At 44.4% G+C, this 14307-nt stretch overlaps 1 protein-coding gene across 1 annotated transcript in view; it reads right to left on the reverse strand.

Moving 5' to 3' along the window:
• gask1b (golgi associated kinase 1B) overlaps positions 1–11517 on the reverse strand; it is a 46172-nt gene extending 34655 nt beyond the window's left edge. The window contains exon 1 of the mRNA XM_078412655.1: positions 10386–11517. Coding sequence (XP_078268781.1) covers positions 10386–11262 — 877 coding nt within the window. The 5' untranslated portion in view covers positions 11263–11517. The remainder of the gene's footprint in view (positions 1–10385) is intronic.
• Positions 11518–14307: the final 2790 nt, after the last annotated feature.

Consider the following 14307-nt stretch of genomic DNA (forward strand, 5'->3'; position numbering starts at 1 on the left):
CCTCCCAAATAAAACAATGCCCTGAAATATTACAGATCTGCCCTGTTTCAGCTTGGAAGAACCCAGAATTGTAAAACTTGACATTTAACAGCCACTGGCAACACAAGTCTACCACCTTCTCCATGCTTCCAGTCATGGCTGCAGCATGTGGTACTTAGTTTAGTTTAGAGATACAGCACGGAAACAGGCCCTTCGGCCCATCGAGTCCACGCTGACCAGCGATCACCGTACACTAGGATTATCCATCACATTAAGGACAATTTGCAATTTTTACCAAAGCCAAATAACGTACAAACTGGTACCTCTTTGAAGTGTGAGAAGAAACGGGAGCACCTGAGGAAAACCCACACAATCATGGGGAGAACGTACAGACGGCACCCGTGGCCAGGATTGAACCCGGGTCTCTGAAGCTATGTGGCACTAACTCTACTACTGCGCCACCAGCTGCCAACAACTGCTGAGGACCGTTGAGCTAAAGTGGAATTGTCCCAGCCATTGCTCTTTATTGAGGTGCGCCCAGGAGAACATCTGGATAGGACCTCCATTTAAGGCCCCTTCGCTCCCTACCCCTACATCCTCCTCCAGCAGATGGCCTTATTTTGCTTTTACTTCTTCCTCCTCTGCCTTCCTTCACCTTCTTCTCCTTGTCATTCATGAAGGGAATGATGTCCAAAGCAGCCAGAGTTGTTTGAAGTGAAAACTTACATTCTGTTACATCAGTTGACTTTGAAAATAGCAACATGTGCCAGAAATACCAGATGCTTAATTTAAACAATACTAACTACCAACTTGCAAGTAACTGACTTTATCTATAGGTGTGGGTAGGGAGGTTTCTGCTAAAACTGGGTTCTCTGCCGGTTAAATTTATAGTGCTCGCTGCAAGGCCGAGGTCTAATTTGACAGCACTTGTTTCAGGACAGTATTGCACTATGATTTAGCATCACAAACTGCCAATTCTGCGTGTGGCCGGAATGTGCAAGCACCACCATCAATGACCGCCGTAGAACTAAATTTTGTGACCAACATATCTTTAACTCTGGAGACACAAGAGTCTGCAGATACTGAAGTCTGGAGCAGAAAAGAAAACTGCTCGAGGGACTCAGCAGGTCAGGCAGCTTTTGCTCAGGGAAATGGACTGGCAACCATCTTCAATTCTCTTCAGTTCGGATGAAAAGGACATTGCTTCACTTATCTAACCACAGATCTATTGAGTATTTTACAGCTTTTCGTGTTTTTAAATGCTTTATGATGGATTATACATAAAACATACTACATAAATTCAAAGATAGACACAAAATTTTGGAGTAACTCAGCGGGTCAGGTAGCTGAGAAAAGAAATGGGTGCGGTTTCGGTTCGAGACCCTTCTTCAGGTCTATATAAATTCAAATCGCTGCTGTTTCTTTGTGCTAACGTCACGGCATAGATTTCTGCTTTATGTTTCAGTGGCCCGAGCTGTACTCCATTCGCCAAATGTAGCGCAGTCAGGGCACTGTTCAATGTCAACATGATCTCTGGTTTATTGCCATCTCACACTATTTAGACATTGTGGGCAATGAATCAACTTCCACTTTGCCAAGTTGTAATATACTTTGGACCATTAACACTTCAAAGTTTACTTTAGATTTACCGTACCGTGATATCCATTGACCCTGATGTTGCGATCAGCAATGACAATACGCACACACCCTCTGACCTCAAGGAAAACTGCCATAAAGATAGGGTGGGTTCTTCCTTCATGGTTCTGCACTTCCCTTCACCCTCACAGGCATGCGCCAACTCCAGAGCTAAAGCAAACATGAGTGACGTAAATATTTCCATGGTGGGGCGGCAGTCTAGCATCAGCAGACAGTTATTCCCAGAACACTTCATAGTCACTCAAAATTAGCTCTTTAAAAGTCACTTTAGCTTCACTTCAAGCACATGTAATATACAGATTGTTGGAGCAAGATCTTTCAATTTGTATTCGGGGTATCGGCTGGATGAGTGCAACTCAAACAAGTCGACTCCAATAACTTTAAACCTTTTATTTTTGTCAGCAATATATTTAGTAGCCTGTATGGAACTGTCATGCCTATTGTTCATAGTGCAATGTGTTAATCACTCCATGTATTTATATTTTATCCCTAATAATCCCACGTTTTAGATCCCAAATTTTCTTCGGCAGTTTTTGGTTTATTTTTGTAAAATTAGGTTGTTCATAGTCTCTTCAGATTTTTTTAACATTTCAGTTTTGGGATACTTTTTAATCATCCTACTTCCCCAATTTTCTCTTGACATTCTACTTTCCTTAGTTAGTGGCAATGTATTTTTACAATGTTCTGTGCATGTTATTTATCACTCAGGCATTTCAGCAGAATCATCCAGATTGATTTGCTCTAAGCTCCTGCGCTCAGCAGGGATTGTGATCCGGAGTGTCTGGTGGTATCTACATCATTGCTGAGAATAACTGGTCAGCGGGGAACAAATGAAAATTGGCATCACCACCCCTTCAACTTTATTCTGGTGCTTGGTAAATAACTGGCAACTAGCTCCAAATTATCAAGTGAGTGAAGTTGCACTTGGCAAAACTGATTCATATCATTTGGTTTCAAACATTCTCAGGAAGTCTTTCAACAGTTTCTAAAATTAAGCTGCCATTTTAAATGCTGAGAATTATGATTATTTCACTTGGATTGTGAATTTAATGAAATTACCATGGCTGGAAGAAAGTAAATCTGCAATCCTTGAGCTCATTCGCGATTGAGTGCTGGAAATCTGAAATACAGAAAATACTGAAAACACTCAGCTGGTCAGGCAGCATCTGCGGGAAGACAAAATATATTTAATGTATCAGATCCAACAATGGGGACAATGCCATAACTGTAAAGTCTTTGACCAGAAATGTAAACTCTTTTTTTTCTTTCCACAGATGTTGCCTGTTCTGCTGAGTGTTTCCATGATTTTCTGGTTTTCTCCCAGAAATAAGAGTATGTTTACATGTATTGTTAATGCATAACTATTCCTATTGTCAAAGCCACTGTGCAAAGATGAAATTTGGAGCTGTAATAGCATGTAGAAAGTATAAAGCATGGAAACAGGCACATTGACCCAACTCATCCATGCTGACTAAGATGCCTACTGTAATTGTACCTTCCATTCCCACATCCTCTGGCAGCTCATTCTATACACTCAGCACACTCTATGTGAATACTTACCCCTCGATTTCATTTAAATCGTTCCCCTTTCACCATAAATGTATGCCCCCTACCCTGGGAAAAATATTGTGAATACCTACCCTATCTATGTCCCTCATCATTTTATAAATGCTCTGTAAGGTCTCAGCCTCCTTTGCTCCAGAAAATAGAATCCCAACCTATCCAGTCTTTCCTTATAACTCAAACTCTCCAGTCCAAGCAACATAACTGCGAATCACTTCTGCATCCTTGCTAACTTAATCACATCCTTCCTTTAATGTGGTGACCAGAACTGCACACAAGATTGTACGTGCAACTGTAACATCATATTCCAATTCCTATACTCAATGCCTTGGCCGATAAACTCAAGCATATCCTACATATTCTTTTACTGTTCACCTTTGTTGCCATTTTCAAGGAACTATGTGCTAGTAACCCAAGGTCTTGCTGTTCAGTAACACTCTCACAGTCATGCCATTCACTGTGTATGACCTGGCTCAACTGCCCTAACTGTATCACAGAAACATAGAAAATAGGTGCAGGAGTAGGCCATTTGGCCCTTCGAGCCAGCACCTCCATTCAATATGATCATGGCTGATCATCCAAAATCAGTACCCTGTTCCTGCTTTCTCCCTATATCACTTGATGCTGTTAGCCCTAAGAGCTCAATCTAACTCTCTCTTAAATATATCCAGTAAATTGGCCTCCACTGCCTTCTGTGGCAGATAATTCCACAGATTCACAACTCTGGGTGAAAAAGGTTTTCCTCATCTCAGTCCTAAATGGCCTACCCCTTATTTTTAAACTGTGACCCCTGGTTCTGGACTCTCCCAACATCGGGAACATTTTTCTTGGATCTAGCCTGTCCAATCCTTTAAGAATTTTGTATGTTTCTATAAGATCCCCCTCATCCACCTAAATTCCAGTGAATATAAGCCCAGTCGATCCATTCTTTCATCATATGTCAGTCCTGTCATCCCAGGTATTAATTTGGTGATCCTACGCTGCACTCCCTCAATAGCAAGAATGTCCTTCCTCAAATTAGGAGACCAAAACTGCACATAATGCTCCAGATATGGTCTCACCAGGCCCCTGTACAACTGCAGTAGGACCTCCTTGCTCCTATACTCAAATCATCTCACTATATAGGACAACATGCTATTAGCTTTCTTCACTGGCTGCTGTACCTACATGCTTACTTTCAGTGACTGATATACAAGGACACCCAGGTCTTGTTGTACCTCCCCTTTTCCTAATCTGACATCATTCAGATAATAATTTGCCTTCTTGTTGTTGCCATCAAAGTGGATAACCTCACATTTATCCACATTATACTGCATCTGCCATGCATTTTTCCACTCACCCAACCTATCCAAATCACCCTGCATCCTCATAGCATCCTCTTCACAGTTCACACTGCCACCCAGCTCTATGTCATCTGCAAACCTGGAGATGTTACATTTAATTCCTTCGTCTAAATCGATAAATAACTGGGGTCCCAGCACTGAGTCCACTAGTCACTGTCTGCCATTCTGTAAAGGACCCATTAATTCCTACTCTTTGCTTCTTGTCTGGCAACCAGTTTTCTAACCATGTCAATAACCTACCCCCAATGCCATGTGCTCTAATTTTGCACATTAACACACTTCACACTTGGCTGAGTTAATACCATCAGCTATTCCCTTGCTCACTTTCCAAGTTAACCTAGATCCTTTTGCAACCTTAGACAAGGCTAATGAACCACCAATGTTGGTGCCACAAACCTGCTAATCATTCTGCAAATGGGCCACTGATTCACCAGGAAAGTCAGTTTGGTCCGTGGATGGTGGAAAGGAAAAAGATGAAAGGGGCAGGTGTTCCATTTCCTGCGTTTGGCATGAGTAACTGCCAGACAACAGAGAATGGTAGACAGGGATGGAAGAGAGGACCAGGGGACCACAGGGGGAATCTCCACAAAATGCTGACAATAGAGGGAGGGGACAATATGTTTAGTGATGGAATCTTTATGGACCGAGCAGAAAATGCGAAGGATGATTTATTGAATGCCGCGGCTGTTGAGGTTGAAGGTAAAGGGAATTTTATTCTTCCTCTGACCAGAAGAAGGGGTGAGAGCAGAGGTGTGGGGGATTAATGAGATGTGGCCCAGGACTCTGTCCACTTTGGTAGAGAGGAGGCCACAGTTAAGGAAGAAGGAAGACAGTTCAGAAGCATGAATGTAATTTGTTTAGATAAAAAGGGATTATTTTAGATGGGCATCTTGCATGGCATGATGAAGCTTGGTCGGGTCAGAGAGGCATGTTTCTGTGCTGCATAACTTTGAATCTGTGCCACCGATATTCTCTTCTAAATCAGAAGTACATATGACGGACAATAAAGGATCCAGCACCAATTTCTATGATGCACCATCGGTTACAGGTCTCCATTCTGAAAAACAACTCTTCACTACTATTCTCTACTTTCTGCCATGAAGCCAATTGTTGGTTTCGTTTAGAGATTTAGCATGGAAGCAGGCCCTTCGTCCCACCAAGTCCACGCCATCCATCAATCACAGAGTCACATTGATTCTATGGTAGCCCACTTTCACTTCCACTCCCTGCACACCAGGGACAATTTTACAGAGGTCAATTAACCTACAAACTCACACATCTTTGGGCTGTGGGAGTAAATTTGAGAACCCAGAGGAAACCCATGTGATCACAGGGTGAACATGCATCTCCACAAGAAAAGTAAGTTCACCAGGTAAGGGAAATCCTGAGGAAGTTTAAAAAGTATTCCACCAAAGGAGACAATAGTTGCAGGAGGAGGCCATTCGGCCCTTCGAGCCAGCACCGCCATTCAATGTGATCATGGCTGATCATTCTCAATCAGTACCCCGTTCCTGCCTTCTCCCCATACCCCCTGACTCCGCTATCCTTAAGAGCTCTATCTAGTTCTCTCTTGAATGCATTCAGAGAATTGGCCTCCACTGCCTTCTGAGGCAGAGAATTCCATAGATTCACAACTCTCTGACTGAAAAGGTTTTTCCTCATCTCAGTTCTAAATGGCCTACCCTTTATTCTTAAACTGTTGCCCCTTGTTCTGGACTCCATGAGACACTGTCATGAAAGTAAAGGTTTGAAATGTACAGGTAGTTCTGCAAAAACGTGATAGTTGATTTGTAAGAAACCTTGCGTTGTCGAAACTCGCAATATAAAAACAATTGTATCAATGGAGAAAAGGGGACTAGAGCATTTCAGACTTGCAATAACAGAATTCTTTCACGTAGTATTTTCAGAAATGAAATTATTTTTACTAGCTGGAAGTTTATTTTTATTACCAAGAGCTAAAAATACCAATAACTATGTTACATTGTAACATAACTGTTTCTTTGCTCGTTTCGAGGTGAAAGCTACAGTGGCAGACATTACACCCTCTCCAGCACCTGAGAGCAACACCTTCACTGTGCAGGAGTATGACGTTAAGCGAGTGCTCAGAGCAGTGAATCCCAGGAAAGCTGCAGGCCCCGATGGTGTGACGGGCAGAGTGCTGAGGGAATGTGCAGACCAATTATCTGAGGTCTTCACAAAAATCTTCAACCTGTCCCTTTTAAAATCCACCATCCCTCCCTGCCTGAAGTCCGCCATAATCATCCCACTGCCGAAAAAGCCTGTCATCAGCGGTCTTAACGACTACCGTCCGGTAGCACTCACACCGGTCATCACAAAGTGCTTCGAGAGACTGGTCCTGCAGCACATCAAAGCCAGCCTCCCACCCACCTTCGACCCATACCAGTTTGCCTACAGAGCAAATAGGTCTACAGGGGATGCCATCGACACTGCTCTTCACACTGCACTGACCCACCTTGAACACCAGGGGAGCTATGTGAGGATGCTCTTTCTCGACTTCAGCTCTGCCTTTAACACGGTCATCCCGAGCAGACTGGTCACCAAACTTTCCGACCTTGGATTTTCCCTAACCATCTGCAAATGGATCAAGGACTTCCTGACCAACCGCCCCCAGACAGTCAAAATAGGCCCTCACCTCTCCTCCACCATTACACTGAGCACCGGCTCACCACAGGGCTGTGTGTTGAGCCCCATCCTTTACTCCCTCTACACTCACGACTGCGCCCCCACCCATCCCACCAACACCATCATCAAGTTCGCGGATGACACGACTGTGGTTGGACTTATCTCAGAAGGAGATGAGACAGCCTATAGGGATGAAATCCAAAGGCTGGCAGCATGGTGTTCAGTGAACAATCTGGTCCTGAACTCCTCCAAAACAAAGGAACTTATAATTGACTTTAGAAAAACCAGTGGAGATTACGACCCACTCTACATCAATGGGGTCTGCGTGGAAAGGGTACCAGCTTTCAGGTTCCTGGGTACGCACATCGCAGAGGATCTCACCTGGTCTACCAACACCATCACCACAGTAAAGAAGGCACAGCAGAGACTCCACTTCCTGAGGATCCTCAGGAAAACCAACCTGCAGGAGAAGCTCATGTTGTCCTTCTATCGCTGCTCCATCGAGAGTGTGCTGGCATACTGTATAACCACATGGTATGCCAGCTGCTCAGAAAAGGACAGGAAGGCCCTTCAGAGGGTCATCACGACGGCCCAGAAAATCATCGGCTGCTCACTGCCCTCCCTGGAGCACCTGTTCAGCCTGCGCTGCCTCAGTAGAGCAGGCAAAATAATAAAAGATCCATCCCACCCCGGCCACCGTCTGTTTGTTCATCTGCCCTCTGGTCGACGTTTCAGGTCAATCAAATCCCGAACAAACAGACTTAAGAACAGTTTTTACCCCAGGGCCATACGAGAACTGAACACTACCTGTGCACTAGGCAACACCGTTAAAAAATCTTGTACTTAATTTAATTGTATTTATGTATTTATTTGTTTTTGCATTTATTGCATATATGTTTGTACGCACCGTCAGGATTGGCTGTTTTTTAATTTCGTTGTACTCGTTGCAATGACAATAAATGAATATTATTATTATTATTATTATTATTATTAATATAGTATCAAGTGTCAATAGAAGCGATTGCTTGTCTTTAGTCAAAGGGTGGTGAATCTGTGGAATTCTTTGCCACAGAAGGCTGTGGAGGCAAAGTCAGTGGATATATTTAAGGCAGAAATAGATAGATTTTTGATTAGTGCGGGTGTCAGAGGTTATGGGGAGAAGGCAGGAGAATGGGGTTAGGAGGGAGAGATAGGTCAGCCATGATTGAATGGCGGAGTAGTCTTGATGGGCCAAATGTCCCAATTCTACTATCACTTATGATCCTCTGAATTGCAATGATCATCTGCGGTGAAATTGGCAGTTTACGAATTTCTTTCATTCCTTCCTGAGTTCTTAAGAGATGGCGGTGTCTATGAAAACCTATATTTAAGAGGGAGTTAGATGTGGCCCTTGTGGCTAAAGGGATCAGGGGGTATGGAGAGAAGGCAGGTACAGGTTACTGAGCTGGATGATCAGCCATGATCATATTGAATGGCGGTGCAGGCTCGAAGGGCCGAATGGCCTACTCCTGCACCTATTTTCTATGTCTATGTTTCTAAAACAGTATTTTTTCACCTAAACATTTTTTTAAACCAAGACGGTTTTTAAAAATTCTGCTTGTCATTTGTCAGTATCTTTTAAGTGATTTTCTAGTTCCCGATCGAAACTGTGCTATAAGCAATCAGCTCCGCATAATACAAATAGTAATACATGCTGCAGATGTTCTGCCAGTCGGTGGTAGCCGGAGCCATCTTTTTCGCTGCCATGTGCTGGGGCAGCACGGCAAAGGCCGCGGATGCCAACAGGTTTACCAAGCTCATCAAGAAGGCTGGCTCCGTCCTGGGGTCGGAGTTGGATTCATGGGAGGTGGTCTTGGAGGGGAGGATGCTCCTCAAACTGCAGAGCACCTTGGACAATACAGCTCATCCCCTCCATGACACACTGGTCAACCTGAGGAGCACCTTCAGCAACAGACTGGTTCCACCAAGATGCAGGTCAGAACGCCACAGGAGATCCTTCTTCCCTGTGGCTATCAAACTGTACAACTCCTCCCCCTTCTGTCATGAGGTAGAATGTCCCCCCTCCCCACCCCCAACTTTGCACATCCCCAATCCTTTCCACCCTTCACTTTAATTTCATGTTTCATGTATCTTGTGTTTTATGACTGTTGGCAGATCAATTTCCTCCTGAGATAAATAAAGTTCTATTGTATCGCATCGCTCCCTAATTAAACTCAAAATGCTGGAGTAACTCAACGGGACAGGCAGAGGGGACTGGAGAGAAGGAATGGGTGCGTTTCGGGTCAACACCCTTCTTCACACTTCACCCTTCTCTCCAGAGATGCTGCCTGGAGTTACTCCAGCATTTTTGTGCCTGTCTTCGGTTTAAACCAGCATCTGCAGTTCCTTTCTACACACAAGTGTTCATCATTCATCAGACGCGTTGTATCCATTTGTGGAAACGCGCTTGAACGCAGAACTGCCTGCAATTGCTCTGAGCAAGCGCGCTGTCTGTCGCCTGTCGTCTGCGAGAAGCCTATTGGAAAGTTCTTATTCACAAAATGCTGGAGTAACTCAGCAGGTCAGGCAGCATCTCGGGAGAGAAGGAATGGGTCGAGACCCTTCTTCAGACTGATGTAAGAAAATAACTGCAGATGCTGGTACAAATCGAAGGTATTTATTTCACAAAATGCTGGAGTAACTCAGCAGGTCAGGCAGCATCTCAGGAGAGAAGGAATGGGTCGAGACCCTTCTTCAGACTGAAGGGTTACACTACTAATCTCTGTGCTGGGAGTATGGTGTTGGACGTGAATTATATGAAAAATCAAATATGTAAATATGTAACCCTTCAGTCTGAAGAAGGGTCTCGACCCATTCCTTCTCTCCTGAGATGCTGCCTGACCTGCTGAGTTACTCCAGCATTTTGTGAAATAAATACCTTCGATTTGTACCAGCATCTGCAGTTATTTTCTTACATCAGTCTGAAGAAGGGTCTCGACCCGAAACGTCACCCATTCCTTCTCTCCCGAGATGCTGCCTGACCTGCTGAGTTACTCCAGCATTTTGTGAATAAAAACCTTCGATTTGTACCAGCATCTGCAGTTATCGTCTTATACTATTGGAAAGTTCAACCGGGACACTGAAACTGGATTCCCTCTCCACACCTGAGCTGACCGACAAGGTTGGCTGGGCTGGAGCGAAGTTACCTGGTGCGCCACTCACCTCCAACAAAATGAACCCTTCTGACCACAGCGGGCAGACTTCTGTTCAAGCCCAAGATGCGGTCCAGATGGAAAGCAAACACTTCCATGACATCCACCGGCCTCTTGAGGACCCCGCACGGCTGCCCTGGGCAGCCCGGTGCTTTCGACGTGTCCCGGGAGCTGGGGTTCAACGGTTGCTGTTCCCCGGCGACTCCTTCAAGTAAATATAGAGGTCGGCGTCCGTTTTGGGGGACCTTATGGATCTGAGCGATGGTTGAATCGGCCAGGAAGCGCATGGCGTTGATATCTCGCCGGCTGAGCCAGGGAGGAGCGCTGTCGCTGTAAATCCGTATGTTGCTCCCAGTGTTTTGATCCTCTGCTTGGATGGATTTCCTCTCACCTGCACGGTGAGAACTTTCCGCCCACCGCTCCACCTTAGCTCTGACCAGAGATAAACGTGTTGCGTTCTCGGTCCCCCTCAATCGTTGGTCTATTGACTGGCTGCCCTGGCTCTTGAATGAACCTGGGTCACTCTTAGCCGTCCATTTCTTCCTGAGTTTGGGTCTCACTGTTCCCCTGATGTTGGCCGGTTTGATCCTCTTTGACCTCATCGTTATGTACACCACGTTCGGGTTGAATGTGACCCTCTCTTGCTCCCTTTCCCCGGCTGGGAAGCTGTCCGGGAGCCGACTAAAGGGCGCGACCTCCCTTCTGTCCACATAGTCAAAGAGCCGGACCTGGAATAAAACAGTGCCCTGCATCACCACCAAGGCATAAATCAAACACGCGGCGGCGATCGCCACATTTCTCTTGGTCTTGTGGCGTCTCCTGCTTGCCAGCCAGACACAAGGGACAACCAACCAGAAACAAAGTTTGCCGGGTTTTAAATAAGTCATCCTTTCGGCGTCCCAACATGATGGACGAGAGGCTAGAGGTGACAGGCGAGGTTTCCAAAGATTAAGGTGGCCGGCATGCTCCTTAACCGCTCTGCCAGCCTGCCAGCACCCAGCAATCTGACTGGCAAATATGGAACTGTGAACACCCGCTAGCTCACGCCCCTCTGTAAATGGTATTAGCGATTAGCAGGCAATGAATGGAACAAACTGCTCCCACCACGCACAATAGGAGAGGGAGAGAGAGAGCACTAAACTTGGTGAACATCTGCACAACACTCTTTGGAGAGGGGCGTTTTATTCACGTTGGAACGCCACTGGATTGGATGAAACAGTCACTTTTTCGCTCTAAACAACCTGCACTGTCAATAATTTCAGCTGTTCCAAGGTAACAAGTCCCATCGCACGCTGAGGGTCTCTTTTAAATAAAACATATCGCACCAGAACTGTGCTTTACGCAAATGGTGCCGGTTTGGCACGGTTTTTTTTTACATATTGAAAAGATTCTGTGATCGCATGCAGCCTGTATTATCTCACCAATTATTCTCTTGTCGAGAAGAAGCCGGTCTACATTCGTGTAATTTTCCCAGACGGTGCAAACCTGATAAAAGTTATTTCTCACTGCTAAAACTTCGTACCATGGATATACGAAGTCATTAAATACGTCCATCGCTAACTGGTTATACATTTTTATTTAAGGGGCCAAATGGTTACTTTTGCAAGATCGGTTAATACGACGGGAAATTAAGCTACAGACAGGATGCGTTTCACGTTTTTCAAACGGGTACTGTGGAAAATGATAATCCATGAGACGGTAGACACAAAATGCTGGAGTAACTCAGCGGGTCAGGCAGCGTCTCAGGAGAGAAGGAATGGGTAACGTTTCGGGTCGAGACCCTTCTTCAGACTGAAGACATTTTTCAGACTGAAGAAGGGTCTCGACCCGAAACGTCACCCATTCCTTCTCTCTTGAGATGCTGCCTGACCCGCTGAGTTACTCCAGCATTTTGTGTCTACCTTCGATTTAAACCAGCAACTGCAGTTTTTTCCCCTACACATCCATGAGACTGTATTTTGTGAGAGGACATTGGAACCGTAAATTCTTCCAGGGTCTGATTTAATAAAATAGTACAGTAATGGAATTTCTCCCCATTCATTGCCAAGCGATTACTAAACAAACAAGTTCTTCCTGTGATCTAAACCGAGAAATCGGCGGAAAATAACAGTAAGAATTGTTTCAAACCGACAACATCGTACTGACACCATTGCCCATTTAAAGAATGCTATTGGGGTTTTTTAAACTGGAACGAAAATTGCACATAATCTGCTCGAAACTTAAATAGAGCTGAAATAGATTTGCTCATGACTCATAATATTTCAATTTCTTCTTGCATGCATTTTATCGTACATCTGCAATTATGTTGAGGGTTCTTAAAAACAAGTTTGAACTTGGGAACTGAACCATAGAAATTCAGTGCACAGAAGAACTTGATCTTCGCTGTCTTGCAGAGAAATAAAGTAGCCGGAAAAGGTGAAAACGTCTGATTTTTAAAAAAAATAATACCTAGTCTAAATTTAATTTGAACTGGGCTCAGAGTAAGCCATAATAACATCCCGAGGTTGGGATAAATGAGCATGTTTTTTTTAAAATATGCGCAGCCCCTGCAAGAAACTGCGTTAACCCAGGTTAGATCATGCTTGAGAACATTTCCGGGTGAAATCACTACCACTGTGAAACTGGCCCAGGCACTTTCCCGCACGATTCACCTCAGGGCATCCAACGTTTTTCCAGCGTCAGTCACGCACAGAGTGGCATCTTAAATTGGACCAACCCATGTTTCCTCCCCTACCGACTTAATTTGTTGCTTTAGGTTGGAGTTTACAGCGTTCAAAGAAGGCTAAGAACACACCACACAGAAATTGTAACGAGACATTCTGTCATCATTGTCTTGCACACGGGCATCTCACCGCTTTCAGTGATCAAAGCTCAGAATATTTGAACCCTCATCACGGTTGCGACATCATCGATTACATTTAAAAATATATATATAATGTGTTCTTCAGAACTTCTTGCTGCAATCTGCCCAATTGATGTTTCCACATTTCACTGTGATATGGGGCCACTGGTAGATTTTGCCCAATCAGCCAAATTCAAACATATGGGACATCACTGCGCCTCTTCTTCGACATTCTCCCAAACCTGCACTAAAGTATTTCATCCAATAGACCACCAAAGACAAAGTTACTTTACGATATAATATCCCTACAAGTGACTATATTTCCCAGAGATGCCTTCACACAGCTCACTTCGAGAAACAAGCAGACCATATTTTAGATCATATTTGGTGTTTCATTGCATTTTTATTCAATTTCATGAATTTTGATGTCCTATGCAATTTGTGTTTTGTGGGCCAAAAATGGGAGAAATCCAATTTGTCATCACAAGTCTCTCAAGAACACCACATATTATTTTGCATTCTATGGATTACATTTACAGCAAAAATGCCACAGGCACAGTCATCTTTCTATCAGAATTTCCAATTCCCTGGGATGGCGGGACTTACATATGAGGAAAGACTAGATAGACTGGGCTTGTACTCGCTGGAATTTAGAAGACTGAGGGGGGATCTTATAGAAACATATAAAATTCTTAAGGGGTTGGAGAGGCTAGTTGGGGGAGTCCAGAACCAGGGGTCACAGCTTAAGGATAAGGGGGAAGTCTTTTAGGACCGAGATGAGAAAACATTTCTTCACACTGAGAGTGGTGAGTCTGTGGAATTCTCTGCCACAGAAGGTAGTTGAGGCCAGTTCATTGGCTATATTTAAGAGGGAGTTAGATGTGGCCCTTTTTGCTAAAGGGATCAGGGGGTATGGAGAGAAGGCAGGTACAGGCTACTGAGCTGAATGATCAGCCATGATCATATTGAATGGCGGTGCAGGCTCGAAGGGCCGAATGGCCTACTCCTGCACCTATTTTCTATGTTTCTATGTTTCTAAAACTGGTTATCTATAATTAAATAGCTCATCCTGCTTCAAGTGCATAATGGT

This window comes from Rhinoraja longicauda, chromosome 1, assembly GCF_053455715.1.
Source record: "Rhinoraja longicauda isolate Sanriku21f chromosome 1, sRhiLon1.1, whole genome shotgun sequence".
Taxonomy (NCBI): domain Eukaryota; kingdom Metazoa; phylum Chordata; class Chondrichthyes; order Rajiformes; family Arhynchobatidae; genus Rhinoraja; species Rhinoraja longicauda.